The 14,864-nt window shown below is 48.3% G+C and overlaps 4 protein-coding genes across 4 annotated transcripts; all 4 read right to left on the reverse strand.

Moving 5' to 3' along the window:
* Nucleotides 1-6,525: 6,525 nt before the first annotated feature.
* Nucleotides 6,526-6,790, reverse strand: THITE_2119381 (uncharacterized protein). Its single transcript, XM_003655513.1, has one exon. It carries the CDS (start codon nt 6,745-6,747, stop codon nt 6,553-6,555), a length of 195 nt encoding a protein of 64 aa, XP_003655561.1. The 5' UTR covers nt 6,748-6,790; the 3' UTR covers nt 6,526-6,552.
* Nucleotides 6,791-7,033: 243 nt separating this feature from the next.
* THITE_2119383 (uncharacterized protein) lies at nt 7,034-9,806 on the reverse strand. The gene is made up of 4 exons (XM_003655514.1): nt 9,562-9,806; nt 8,286-8,386; nt 8,124-8,225; nt 7,034-8,056 (listed from the first exon to the last, which is right to left on the reverse strand). The coding sequence occupies exons 1-4, from the start codon at nt 9,565-9,567 to the stop codon at nt 7,141-7,143; spliced, it is 1,125 nt and encodes a 374-aa protein (XP_003655562.1). The 5' UTR covers nt 9,568-9,806; the 3' UTR covers nt 7,034-7,140.
* A 686-nt stretch (nt 9,807-10,492) lies between these two features.
* THITE_2119386 (uncharacterized protein) lies at nt 10,493-12,307 on the reverse strand. The gene is made up of 3 exons (XM_003655515.1): nt 11,652-12,307; nt 11,115-11,582; nt 10,493-11,000 (listed from the first exon to the last, which is right to left on the reverse strand). The coding sequence occupies exons 1-3, from the start codon at nt 11,982-11,984 to the stop codon at nt 10,749-10,751; spliced, it is 1,053 nt and encodes a 350-aa protein (XP_003655563.1). The 5' UTR covers nt 11,985-12,307; the 3' UTR covers nt 10,493-10,748.
* Nucleotides 12,308-13,341: 1,034 nt separating this feature from the next.
* On the reverse strand, nt 13,342-14,486 carry THITE_60015 (uncharacterized protein). Its single transcript, XM_003655516.1, has 2 exons — nt 14,034-14,486; nt 13,342-13,947 (listed from the first exon to the last, which is right to left on the reverse strand). The coding sequence occupies exons 1-2, from the start codon at nt 14,361-14,363 to the stop codon at nt 13,612-13,614; spliced, it is 666 nt and encodes a 221-aa protein (XP_003655564.1). The 5' UTR covers nt 14,364-14,486; the 3' UTR covers nt 13,342-13,611.
* Nucleotides 14,487-14,864: the final 378 nt, after the last annotated feature.

Consider the following 14,864-nt stretch of genomic DNA (forward strand, 5'->3'; position numbering starts at 1 on the left):
AAATAAACGATCTAGCTAATCAATGCTAAGATACCTATATTATAGACAAAGCTAAAATATATCGACATTTATAACCACTAGCTATACTAAGAAGCTTAGAACAAGAGGGTTAGCGTCGATTATATACCTTTGAACTAGATGTTGGCCAACGGCCTAACGAAGGCGCTAGAACTAGAGCCCTATAGGAAGTTCGTAGAAATGCTTAATCTAATAGATATCTAGGCCCTTATCGAGATCTACGCCTACTAGGCGACGTAGAAGGAAGAAATATAGGGCTAGAGGAAGGCTTTGGCTAAATAGAAGGTTCAGTTTACAATGTAATATATAGGATTAAGAAGGGTAGGCGCGTAAGGCTTAGTAGATCAAGGCGATAGTAGAAGGACTTTAATACTATAGAATTGCTAGATTAGGAAGGACGCAGTGTTAGGAATAGCTTCGTAGATTACTAGATTTAGTAGGCCAAAGCCGGAGGCTCGACCTAGGGGAGTGTATCAGAACTAGCTTAGCCTAAGGTAGTAGGCTAGCCCACTAAGATTAGGATCTACTAGCTTGATGCCCAACTGCCACCTAAGACTAGGCTCCTAATTAGGAGAACTCTCCTACAATACAATATCCTCAATACTACAATTGATTCTAGTTGTATATATTGCTTATATTGTGATAGCTTCATCTTCCTAAGCTAGCATAGCGGTTCTAATACAACATCCTTAATGCTACAATTGATTCCAGTTGTATATATTGCTTACATTGTAATAGCTTTATCTTCCTAAGCTAGTATAGCGGTTCCAACAATTAAGAGTCTCATTGGCTCGAAAACCTAGCTCTATCTCTAAGTATATAGCTCTATATATAGCGCTCAGTAGCAACTACTATATCTTCGAAAGCCGATATAAAGATCGACATTATCCTAGCTAACCTAGATGACTAGGTAGCTTAGAACTATAAGTTCGTCAATAAGGCTAAGCATCTTGACCTACTCGACTACTTCAAAGGCAAGGTGGAGCTCCTCCCGAAGCCTACAATAGCTAATACCTACGATCTCGTCTATAAACGTATCTAGCGTAAGCTCTAAGAATATATTGTCGAACTACGGGCTTCTACACTAGCTATAGCTATAGGAGCTCTAGCCGATCTAGGAGCGCCTACTATAGGCGAGCAGTGGCCTAGTACTGCCTCTATAGCCTAGGATAATGATATAGATTCCTAGACCCTCTCTAAGAACGAAGGTCCGTAAGAGTAGCCTAGTATCAAGGCACTGAACAGCCACTAGAGGAAGCTCTATAATAAGAGGGAGAAGTAGTTTAATAATAATATCGCTATTGTCATTTTATAGGTCGAGAAGGATCTAGACTATAAATATAAGGACTATAAACGTTAGACCAATCACCTTATCTAGATACTAACCTTTATAACTACTATAGTAGTAGCCAACTACTGGTCTACCTACTTTATAGAGTATACTAACCTTTAAATATAGTACAACAACCTTAAGAAGACTACTTAGCCAACTATTAAAATAATAATAGAGCTTTAAATATATATTTGTACCTACTTCGATATACTTAAATATCCTAGGAATATATATATTAAAGAGGCTAATTTCAAGAGGTAGCTTATTAAGTAGAAGAACCTAATAGATAAGGCCTCCCTTTAGAAGATAAACGAGGTAAAGGATCCTAGCCTATAGTTCAACGAACTAATAGCTATACTAGAGAAGCTATTCCTAAGCTTTATTTCCCTCTATACTATAAGTAAGATAGAGATTCTTAAGAAGCTAACCTTTTAAGATATAGCTATAAAAGTCTATAAAGGAATATACCTATTCCTTGAGAAGGCGCCTAACCGCGTAGAGAAAGGATCCTTCCCGATATACGGCCTTAGAGAGAAAGAAAACAAGGACCCTAAGCAACTAGAAGATTAAAAGGATTACCTTAGGTACTAAGCTAGTCGTAAAGACGGAGCTAGAATTAGCTAATCCCGCTTTAAACGTAAGCTAAATACGTCTATAGCTTTTAGTACCTCTATAAGGTCCTTAAATATATCTAGGAAGTACTACGCTTATAATCACTTCTATCTAACTAAGCGGTATTACTACTTAAACCCTAAGAGTATACTGCTTAGATAGGAATCTAAAGAATATATCAAGGCTTATATAAAGGCTAATTTAAAAGCCGATTCAACTCTATAAGCAAAGGCTAATAAGCTCTAGATAAAGAGGTTTAGAAGTAGCCTTGTTAATAACGTAAAAAGCGATATAGGCGAAGATCCACTATTGTATTGACTAGCTGACCGCTCTAAGAGAGCTATAGCTACGCTCTCGACGAAAGAGCCTAAGGTCCCTAAAGTAGATATAGTAGATGCCAACGCTCCTAAAGAGGGTATTGCTCCTAAAGAGAGTACCACCTAGGAAGAGGGTAATGCCCTTAAAGTAGGTATCGCCCCTAAAGTAGGTATCGCCCCCGATATAGGCAACGCCCCTAACGTAGGTACTAACATTATAGCGATATTTAGCTACTAGTACATTGTAAGAATATAGCGATAGAGAGCTATAGGCAAATATATAGCAAGCTTTGCTATGATCTTAGCTATATTCTAGATAGGCTAAAGATATCCTTTAATCAACTTGGTAATCCTAGATTTAGGGTCAACTATTTATATCGCTAACTATCTAAATAGGTTTAAAAGGCCTTCTAAGTTAGCTATACCTAATGACTATATCTAGGTAGGCAAGTACCCTATTTAGATTAAAGGATATAGCGAGATAGATATTAAACTATAGAACGACGAGGGCGTTATAATCCTTATACTATATAACGTAGCTTACTACCTAACCTTCATATATAATATTATATCGTTAAAGTAGCTTAATCGACGAGGGATCTAGTAGGACAATAGGCTAGAGAGTATATTAAACTACTTACTTAGGGTACTAAGATTATACGCTTCTTAGATATACTATAAAGAAGCTTTAATAATATGTCTTTGAATATATATCTAAGGACTATACGCCTATAGCCTTTACTATCTAAACAAAGAGGCTCGATCGCTAGGCTTGCTATATAAAGAGCGTAGTAGATACTATAACTTAGTACCTACGCCTTAGCTATATAGGCCTAAGGGCCTTCGAACACTTCGTTAATTGCTTATAAAAAGGGTATATCAAAGGTATACCAACATTCGAGTATAATAGCTATAGCTTTAGTAAGTTAAAACGTAGGCCTAATCGTATTTCTAGGCCATTGAACTATAGCCTAGGCAATAGGATCGCCCTAGATTTATACCCTTTCTAAGAAGGCCGATAGCACTTTAAACATCTACTATTAGCGATAGATCGCTATTTAAATATAATATAGGACTACTATCTATACGACTATAAGGCTCTAGGCATTCTAGTAGCTATTAAACACCTTGCTATACTACTTAAAAGGCAGTACTAGCTATATATTAAGGTCCTAAAGTATAACAACGAATTTATATAAGCGAGCGCTATTACTACCTAGGCAAAGAAACAAGGTATCCGAATAGAGCCTTCAGCGCCTAATACGCCTATATAGAATAGAGACGTTAAACGTTTAGGGGGTATAATCAAGGAGAAGGCTAGAACAATAGCTATTGACATATAGTTGCTAGGGCAACTATAGCTAGAAGTTATAAGAGCCGTAGTATATCTCTATAATAAGACACTATCCTTGACAATAGAGTAGATAACGCTGTTAGATCGCTTTTATACCTTCTTTACTAAAAGAGATAGCCTAAGAGCTTTAGAGTACAAGCTATACTAAAGGCATTTAAAGGTCTATAGTTACAAAGTATTTACTATAATAGATATTGCTAAAAAGAAAGAAAGGTACTTTAAACGGTTCTAATCGAGAGCTTAGATCAGCTACTTTATAGAATACGATTCTTCAAATATCTATCGTATCTAGAACTCTATTATCGACCAAGTAGTATATATATACAATATAATCTTTGACGAAAAGTAGATATACCTAAGCGATTTAAAGCTTATAGTATAAGACATTCCCTAGATAGATCTTAAAGAGCTAAAGCGCTAGCTCAATGCTAGAGGTACTAATAATGCTAATTAGCTAGATAATAGCGATCTTACACCTATAGCTAAGGAAAAGGATACAATAGAGGCGTTTAGTATACCTTTAACAACCTTCAAAGAACTAGAGGAGAGCCTAGCTACTATCGAAGAAGTATTAGATACTATTATAGTAAAAGGCGATACTATAGGCACCTTCCTAGAGTTCTAATATCTAACTCCTTCGCCTACTTTGCTAAACGCTCTAATCGTAGCTACCTTCCTAGGTTTATATTCGCTTAGAGCCTCTAAAGGAGTATTCTAACTATAGGAGGCCGCCTTCAACGTAGGAACGTTAGGCCCTAGAGCTACCGAATATAGGTATTTAAGGAGGGTCCTCTATATAAAGGAAAAGAGAGAAGAGCTTACCTAAAAGAGTAAAAAGAAAGCTAAGAAGGTAGTTGGTACTATTAAGAAGAAAGCTAGTAGCGCTAAAAGGATCTCCTAAAAAGAAGTCGATCACCTATAGTAAGAAGGTAAGCTTAGATCTATCTACTAGTCGATACTCTCGCCTATACCTTGATAGCACTTTGAATTCGAAGATTACCTACTAGGCTAGCTATTCCTAGAGGTAGAATACGATTATTTTTAAAGCTATAAAGTGATAGGCTCCTAGGAAGAGATTCGCTACTATAATAAGGAGGTCTAGGGCAAATAGATCCTAGATTATATATAGGTGTATGTCTATAAGTTCAATAAAAGTAGATACTTCATTAAATATAAAGCGAGGCTAGTAGTATATAGCGATCAATAAAAGAAGAGGTTTACTAAAGAGAACTATATAGCTATACTCGTTATACAATCTTTTAGAATAATACTCGCTACTATAGCGAAGTTCGACCTAGAACTAAAATAGTTTAATATAGTCAACGCCTTTGTTAATATAAAGATCGATAAAGACATTTATATAGAGATACTATATAGCTATTATAAGCTAGAAACTATTCTAAAGCTAAAGAAGATGCTCTATAGCCTATAAAAGTCTCCCCTCCTCTAGTAATAAGAGCTAATAGCTACCCTAAAGAACCTAAGGTTCTAGGCTATACTATAAGAGCCTTATATTATAACGAACAAAGGTATTATCGTCTTCTTCTATATAGATAACATTGTCTTTATCTACTATAAAAAGGATTAATACTAAGCCAACGAAATAATTAGCTAGCTATAAGAAAAGTATAAACTTATAGGAGGAGATAACCTCCTATAGTTCCTAAGTATAGAGATTTATCGTAACTATAAAAGGCGTTTAATTTAGCTTAGCTAAATAGCTTATATCAAGAAGATCGTAAGATTAGCCTAGGAAGAAGGAGAGCTAAAGACTCTAATAGCTAAGAGCGAACTGCTCCTATATAACGATATTGCTAGCTATAGCTTTATTAGGCTCTATCAAAGGAAGGTCGGCTTAATCCTATATATAGCCGTCAATATATATCTAGACATTGCTTTCGTAGCCTCTAAGCTTATATAATTCAATTAGAACCTAGGACTAGAACACTACTATATAGCTAATCAAGTATTATAATACCTCTATTAAATAAGGTTCTAAGCCCTCTAGCTAGGAGGAGGAGATATCTTAATTATAGTTAGCGATACTAGCTTCGCTAACAATAATATTGATTATAAAAGCTTATAAGGTTATACTATTATTCTATTTAGAGGGCTAATTACCTAGCGAGCTAGTAAATAGAATATAGTAACTATATTAACTACGAAAGTAGAGTTATTAGTACTTATATAGATAGCGAAAGAAGGTATATTCCTTTAACGCCTATTAGAGGTACTAAAGATCTATCTAAATAATAAGATCCTATCGATCTAATATAATAATAAATAAACAATTTAGCTAATTAATATTAAGATATCTATACTATAGACAAAGCTAAAATATATCAATATTTATAACTACTAGCTATACTAAGAAGCTTAGAATAAAAGGGTTAACGTTAATTATATACCTTTGAACTAGATATTAGCTAACGGTTTAACAAAGATATTAGAACTAGAGCCCTATAGGAAGTTTATAAAAATACTTAATCTAATAGATATCTAGGCCCTTATTAAGATCTATACCTACTAAGCAATATAGAAGGAAGAAATATAGGGCTAGAGGAAGGCTCTAGCTAAATAGAAGGTTCAGTTTATAGTGTAATATATAGGATTAAAAAGGGTAAGTATATAAAGCTTAGTAGATTAGAGCAATAGTAGAAGGACCTTAATACTATAGAATTGCTAGATTAGGAAGGACATAGTATTAGAGATAGCTTTATAGATTACTAGATTTAGTAGGCCGAAGCTAGAGGCTCGACCTAAGGGGGTATATCAGAACTAGCCTAGCCTAGGGTAGCGGGCCGGCCTACCGAGATTAGGATCCACCAGCTTGATGCCCAACTGCCGCCTAAGACTAGGCTCCTAATCAGGAGAACTCTCCTACAATACAACATCCTCAACACCACGATTGATTCCAATTATACGCATTGCTTACATCGTGATAGCTTCATCTTCCTGAGCCGGCGTAGCGGTTCCAACAGATTTCCACTCGGAAGGGATGTCGGGATTGAGTACCCGATCGAGAAGGTCGCCGGAATAAAGTCCCGGCCGCTCTCCGGCTCCGGCTCTTCAATACCCCCTGTCGCTTGTAGCCTGCTTGCTCCACGAGGCATCGGGACATGCCGATCCCCCGGTTCAACGTCAGTTGCCGTTCAGTCCGTGTTACCGTCCCGGTCCAGGCCTGTCCCGGTCCGGGTTACTGGGTCTGGTCGGATCAAGCGCGTGGGAGTTGGGGCTCAGGGGGTAGCAGAAACATGTTCATCATCTCATCTGCCGTCATATTAGGCACATAGCAGAGCATGGCCATCAAAAAAAGACACCGGATATCCATATATATATCTATCATAAAGCTGTGGACTTGACTTGTGTGACTGTCATCGCAGCCTTCGCGACACTTCGAGTTGGCTTCCGCTAGCGCACGATAACGGATATCCTTCTCGGCCGGCCAGACGCAGCCATGCGTTCGTGCAATAACCAGCCGCAAGCCATCATCATCACTACCATCATCATCCCTGAACCAACCCGGGACTCGCCGGCCCCTGCTGCGCGCCCGGCGCCAGCTCCTTCGGCTTGGTGATCTCGAAGAACTCGGTCAGCCCCTTGACGACGACATCCACGTTCATGTTGATCTGGGGCATCTTGTCGTAGGAGCCCTCCTTCATGATGGCGACGAGGGCCAGGAAGCGGTCGACCTCGCGCAGCATGATGGGGCGGCGGGCGTCGGCCAGCACCATGCCGCTCTCGGCCCACTCGCAGGCGACCTGCTCCTCGAGCGGCTGCGACCAGGGCTCGCCCTCGAGGCGCTTGCGCCACTGCTGCGACCGCGGCCAGGAGCCGTAGACCTCGGTGAAGTCGATGATGACGTCGACGTAGTCGGAGCAGATCTCGTAGCTGGCCATGTCCTCGGGCGTGCTGTCGGTGGCGATGTAGATCTTGGTGTTGACGTCGAACAGATACGCCTTCTCGAACCGGCACGTGCGGCAGAGGTTGGTCAGCATGGCCTCGAGCTGGCCGAGGCGCGGGATCAGCTTTTGGATGACTTTGCTAAAGGCCTCGAAGATGCTGTGGTTGTAGATGGACGTCAGGTGGAAGTTGACCGGCGCGTTCTCGACGCCCTGGTCTGACAGTTCGTCCTGGATGCGGATGGTGATGTCGCGCTGGATGTCGAGGCGGTAGTCGTCGCTCAGGCCGTCAACCTTGTGGATGAATACTTCGATGTTGATGTGCGGATAGCTGCGGTGCAGATGGAGGATGGTCGAGTTGAGCCGAGCGACGGCCTCGAGGTAGTCGTCTTGCGCGTCGATAACCCATATCAGGGCGCCAATCTCGCCGAAGATGGCGTCCATGTCGAAGGTGAAGTTGGGGTTGTCAAAGATGTCGATTTGGCCAGGAAAATCCCAGACTTGGAACTCCATGAAAGAGCTGGGCCAAGGTCAGTATCCGACCGCTGACCCATCTCACTCCGTAGTCTGAGTATGTGTCCACGTACTTCAGACTATCCTTTTGAATTCGGGCAGTGGACTCGAGAAACAGCGTCTCGCTCGGCGGCAGCTTGTGGAATACTACGCTGGAGATAGACGACTTGCCGCTCCTGCCATCTCTGTAAGCGTCCGGAGCAGCGCGCAGGGCCCCAGGTTATCACGACACTCACCTTCTTTGGCCCATCAACAAGAGCCTCGGCTTGCCCTTCGTATGAGGCGTCGGGGGGTCCGGCACCTTGACGCCATCTTTCTTTTGCAGCCGTTGCCGATTCTGTTCGTAGACATGGTGAAGATTTAGCGCTGCTGGACTGATATATCTGACGGGACGAGGACGGGAGGGCCCGCTGCTCGCGTCAGCAGGGTCGTCGCCGTCCTCGGAAGGAGCAGCAAACATGATAGAAGGAAGGGCGCAAGGTGGCCGTAGCGGCAGAAGGACGGGCCGGGTGATTCCCGCAACAGCCGTCCCTAAAGGCTGGGGATTAATGAGGCTGGCTCAGCCTCCGTCGCTGACCGCTTTTGTAGGTCAAAAGCAGCTGGGAAATCCCTGGCTATTCATTCCCTTCGTTTGCAGACCGGATCGGGACCGAGGGTATCGGTTACCGGACGCTGTGAACCAGCCGAACACGGCAGGCAAGATGCGCCGAGTTGAGACAAAAACGAAGGGAGAAACCGGCGGCTCGACGCATGCGCTTGCTTGTGCGAGGATGCCTCGGTATCTGACGCTTCTCTCGACGGCCGGTCCAAGACATCAGATGATTCAATCCAAGTGCTTGTTCACCGCCGTCGGGAGAAGGCACCCGCATCCGGAGCGGTGGCCATATTGGTGCTGACCCCGTTTTCCCTCTCAACTCACCGTCTCTCCGGCCAGTCAGAGGCGCAAAAAAAGAAGACGGGAGTTGGCGGGAAACGGGGCTGCGCAAAGGAAGAGCTGGCTATATATGAAACAACCAGGAACCAACCCGGCGGGCCCTGGCTTACGGTGACAGTGCAGCGAATGGCAATGGGGGAATTGCAAAGCGTCTCAGCGCAGCCAAACCAAGGCAACAACAGCTAGTCAAGGGGGCGACCACAAAAGCGACTCATCTGCCTTGTTCCGCGAGCCGAGCCATGATCCGTGGACCGCTTGTCGCTGCCGAGGCTCCCGGCGTGACACTTGCCCAACCTGATGGCACCCGGCCGGAGCGGCCGAACGGACTCACCGAAGCCAGCAATGGGCGAAAGCCCACGGGAGGAGCGCTTGGAACTCGCGATTGCAGCCCGGGTGCCAGATTCTAGACCACGTCCGGGAAGACGTGTGATGGTCACGGGACCAGCGTTGTGGCATTGCGGTTGCAAGGATCGAGATGTTTTGGTGATTGCTGTGCCGGGAAAGGGGGTAGAGGAAAGAAGGAGGAAGAACGAGATGACAAGAAAAGAAGGCCCGAAGGCCGGTTCGCAAATACTTACCTCCATCGTGTGCGACAGCAGCGTCTGTTCGTCGCCGCCACGAGCTCTCAGACCCGAGCCCAGGCGGGTCAACGGCCGGAAGCGATTGATCCTTCCGGCAAGCAGAGACTGGCGTCAAACAACCCCTTGGTCCAATCCCAGGACCCAGGTCTCAAAGGGTGGCTGGGACAGGGGCTTGTTGGACCACTCGACGGCGACGGCGAGCCTGGAAAGGCTGGCGAATGAGGAGGTCCGCCCGCCGGAAACACCCCCAGGTAACGAAAGGGCTTGAGCGTGGAAGCAGAAAGCTTGAGCTGACCTGCGTAGAAGACGCCTCCCGGCAAGACCGACGATCGATGACGACAAAGGTAAATATGGAAAATTCAGGGCCTCGTCCGTAAACAATCCGTAGGCCAAGCGGACTCTCCTCCCTGCCACTCCCGGAGTGGTGCGATGGCGGGCGGGAGGGCGCAGTCAAGCGGGCAGAAGGTGATAATATCGGCCGTTAAGAGAGCACCAGCGGTAACGTTAGCGTGTATAACGGTACCGAGTTCCCCCCGCAAATGAAAATGCTCCCCGTGCGCCTCCAGCCGTCAATCATAGTCGAGAATGGTCGAGTCCCTCGCTTTTGCGCAGTGTTTCGCGGGATAGAAGAGGAACTGGGGAAAGGAAGTGGGAGACAAGGCCGATATCGAGTGCAGCCGCCTTGTGGCTCTCTCTGAGCACTCTCAGCACACTGAGCACGCTGGTATCGATAAGGCTGCTTGGTTGCGGGGTTCAAGCGTTGGGGAACTTCGGCGGAAGTTCGGTGAACTCTCACCGAAGCGAGGCCTTGCTTCTTCCCCTATCGCTTACATAATCTTAGCCAAGGACCCCGCGCTTGCGGGTTGAGGAAAGGGCCATGGTCCGAATGTTCTCCCTCACCAGACACTCCATGACTTAGCAAACCTTCCTGCTATGATACCAAAGAGGAAACAACACTTCCCAGTGAATTACCTAGTTAGTGATCGACTGCTAGGTATATAATGTTGCTATTAATATAAAACCATCTATTCAAACTGCTTCTATTCGCCATCAACCAGTGCCATCGCGATCTGATCCGTCACAGCAAACCACGAGACAATCGGGCCAGGTCCCAAACAAGGCCGCTCGCAACACAACTTGCTTTACCGTCATCACCAATGGTCGACAGCCCGACAACCGTGATGTCAAGCCTGCCGCTCATCTGCAATCGCCGGCAAGGACGAGCGGGGGTCCGATGACTTGCTCCCGGGCCGGCCAAAGATGCTCGCCACGAAGCTCTTCTTCCGCTGGGCCGACTTGCGCCGGCGCGGAGAGGGGTCCCGAGACGCCGGCTCCGGACCCAGTGTTGGCGTCACGGCTCCGTCCGCGCTGCCGGGCGGCGTCAGTTCCGGCGCGGGCACGTTGGCGGGCGAGGCATGCCGGAGAGGTGCGAGAGCCTGGATGCGCATATTTCGTCAGTGTTTATTTTTTTTTATATATATATATTCATTTTTTTTTTTCTGCGAGCGTTTGTTTGTCTGGCTCCCGGCGGGCGGCGAGCAGGAACTCACGCTGACGCTCAATTTCTTCCGGGCCATCGTCCCCTTCGTTGGGCCCCCGAGGCCGATTGCCCATTCGTCTGCCGCCGCTGCTGCGGGAGAGGACGCCGTCGCCCAGCCGCCAGCGCCGTCGTTCTGAAAGCTCCTCTCCAGCTCGTCGATCTCCCCCGCCGTCGTCTTCCCGTTGCACGCCAGATGCTCCTCCGGCGTGGCCACGAACCGCAGGAGCCCCCGCGCCGGATCGACGCCCAGCGTCTCCTCCATGTGCTTCTGGATCAGCGCCGCGTTCCGCTTGTTCGTCGTCGGCTGGAGCTGCGAGGGCAGCGCGAACACGGACATGACGTAGGCTGCGTCGAACGAGCCCCCGAAGAGCATGCAGGCGCCATGGTGCAGGGTGACGACGATGGACGACACCGGCCGTTGGTACCGCGTTGAGAGGTGGTTTGAGAGCTCGTTGATGAAGGTGTGTTCGTCGCCGACCTGTGTATTTAAAAGGTAAGTAAGTGTTGGCGAGAAGGATCAGGAAGGAGGCAGGTGGGAGCCGCGCACGATCACGTTTGTCTTTACCTCGGCCATGACGATTGCGTCGCCATGCACCCGCTCCCTTGCCGGGCTACTGGGGGTTATCGAGAAGGCATCCTCGAAGAAGTTCCGCTTGCTCTTCTGCCTGGCCAGATCCCCTCTGGGCTGCGCTCTGCTCGTCCGGCGGATAACATCGCCCGGCGGCGCCCTGTCGATGGGACGCAAGAGGTGGTTCCCTTCGACGAGTTGCGAGGCCGCTGGAGGGTTGCCTCCCTTTCTAGCCTTCCGCTCCGAGAAAGAGAGGTCGCTCTGGACCTCCGAAGTGATTATGCTCGCTCCTGGGTATGGAGTCCGATTCATTGTGGCTCGGTGCAGCGGCTGTGTTGCTTCACCGGCGGAGACGGTGGGGACCTGACTGACGATGAGTGGCGCGTTTGTCCGTTGCTGACAGTGCAGTGATCTCGGTGTGGAACACTGACTGGAGAGCTGTCAGGGCAGCTGGTCTCATGTCCCATGCGCTCCTGATGGGAATCCGTGATTCCGCTCTGACGTCTTTGCTTGCTTCCGGGCTGTGATGTATGTATCGAGACCAAGAGAGGCTTGTGCTTGCCGGAGAAGGGTTGAAAGTGTGATATTGACTCAGAGAAGTCGGCAATCAGAGGGATCCAATCGCTCAGCTCGTGCAAACGCTAGCGTAGGTATCCCTCCGGTGCGTGGACCAGCTGGGATAGGGGATGGCGCCCGGTACGCAAACGAAGCCAAAGTGGGCGGGAGGTGCTGTTGTCAGTCCCAGCTTTCTTCTGTCCACGCGTCTCGGCCCGTGCTTTCCTTGAGATCCGCGGTGGCACAACAGCGAGCAACTCAGCTATGACTCTTAGATGTGACTAGGCCCGAGACAATGCGGCGGTGAAAGATGAGAACCGGGGAAGAGGGAAGAGAAGACAAGCCGGCCATTGACACGGCCGAGCAGACATCTTGTCTGTAAGCATGTGCGTATGTGGGCAAAATGCAGGTGTTGCAAACAACCTCAGCATGTTGCCCCTCCGTTAAAATTGATAGAGGGTTACCTTCCTTGATAGTCGACCACGGGCAGGATATTGTCTCGCGCGGATATCTGCATGCCTCATCCCACGTCGCACACGTCGCAATCGTGTATCGGTCAACGGGATCTGGATGGCCCGTCAGAAGGCCAGACACATTCGGGTCACCGCAGGCCGTCTGGCCCGTCAAGTTGTTCAACACTTTACATGGAGCACTGCAGGCGAATCGTGGCTCAAAACAGAATGGTTGTGCTATTGCTCTCCAGACGCCACAGCAAGCCGTAAACTCACCAGTTTATCCTGCCATCGTTGGCGTTATAGCTCCTCGAGAGCGAGTACCTCACTCTTTGGGGCAGGACTTGGCCGCATGTCGGCAAGATAGAGGCGCATATGCTGCGTCTGTTTAGGGTAGGTAGGAAAACAGATGGTTGATAAGCATTTTATCCCCTCCAGAACCCATTCCACTGCGAGTCTGTCAACGAGCGATAAGCGGGAAATGGTAATAGCAGCTTGTGCGGTGCAGGCAGCCGTGACACCGGTTAGAATTGAGGTAGATGCTGTTTGCACCGCTGGTTTCAGGTAAGTGACCCTCCTGTGGGCTGTATGCATCCTTAGCCGGTAAGCCAAGGGGCGTGTTTGCTTCGAAATAATCGCAAGCCGAGGAGGCTTCGCTACATCGAAGGGCCACCCGTGTAACATTGTTCGATGCAGACGCCAGGTCATAGATTACAAATACATAGAACAGACGACCTCGCCGCTTCTTCTCTCAAAGTGTAAAGAACCGTAAATGTGTATCCACAACTCAAACGCAGCCGCTGGACCGCAAGCATAGAAGCTCGCTTCATCCCCCCTTTTCTAAACAGTTACAGGCACGAGAGTGGTCCCAACCACCACCCCCTACCGTTACTTCTTCCCTGCTAGATACTTCAAACAGCCGCGATGCGAGCCTAAGACAGCACAGGCGTCTTCCTCGCCCGCAGGTACGCATCCGTGTACCGCTCGATCTTCATCTGGAACCCAGCAAGGACGAGGGCGGCCACCTCGACGGGGATGAGCAGGATGGCCAGGTAGAGACCCGCATGGCTCTGCCGGCAGAGCGTATCCCAGCGCGGCTGCTGCGACATGGGGATGTCGGTCCACCGGCACGTCCAGGAGAGGAAGGTGTCGACCGTCTGGGAGGCGTTGACGGCGTAGTAGAAGATGATGGAGATGAGGGCGCCGGCGAGGCCGAGGAGCGGGGCGATGAAGGTGACCGAGGTGTGGACTGTGGCCCTGGCGCGCAACTTGGTGAAGGGGGTAGCTCGTTAGCATGTTGTTTGCCCTGTGAGCTGATTGAGTGAAGGAGAGAGAGCATGGTCAGTCCACTTACAGTCCGCACCTGGCTGCAGCACAACGCGACAATGTTCGAGACGAGCACGACGGCGCTCCCGATGACGAGCGCCACGGTCGGGCGGATGTTGAACTCGGCCGGCCACAGCGGCAGCAGGAAGTCGGGCGAGACATGCGTCTCCTGGTACACGCGGAGCGTGTTGGCCGAGACGCCCAGGACGGTCAGACCCATCAGGAGCGCCAGCGCCGTCGTGCCCACGCGGGCGCTGTCGATCACGCGGATGGTGCGCAACTTAGACTGGAGGTGGAGGTCTTGCGACTCGGCCTCGAAGGAGGACGCGGACCCCTGAGAACGGTTGCTCTTCTCCATCTTTTCTTTTATAGCGTCTGCTTCTTGATGTCGAGGCGAGCCCAGCTCAGGAGAAGGTTAAGGTTGGATGCCAGTAAGAGGGAGGACGGGTACCAAGACTGAAGACAACAAGCTGTGTCACACGAACCCGCCGGAAGGACAGCAGCAATAACAACGACGGAACCCGGACAGAAGAGAGGAAGGGGGGAGAGCTGAAATGCAAACAGAACAGACTGACTGGGTCAGGATGCAGGCACCCGACGGGCAGATCTCACGATTCTAATACCTCCGCCACTTGCCCGCCCATCCATCCTCACCACCGCCGTCACCATGCCGACTAGTTAACTCCAGAAGCACACTACTGCATACCACAATTAAGGGGATTGGCCTAAGAAAAAGGGCGGGCGGTTAACCCAGCACGCTCTCGATCCCGCGTGGCTCGACCCGCGGACAACAAGAAGGCCAAGCGCAGATGCGGCACCTGCTGCACCAGATCGCGCTGGTGCTACCCTGCTCGCCGAC

This window comes from Thermothielavioides terrestris, chromosome 4 (genome assembly GCF_000226115.1).
Source record: "Thermothielavioides terrestris NRRL 8126 chromosome 4, complete sequence".
NCBI lineage: Eukaryota > Fungi > Ascomycota > Sordariomycetes > Sordariales > Chaetomiaceae > Thermothielavioides > Thermothielavioides terrestris.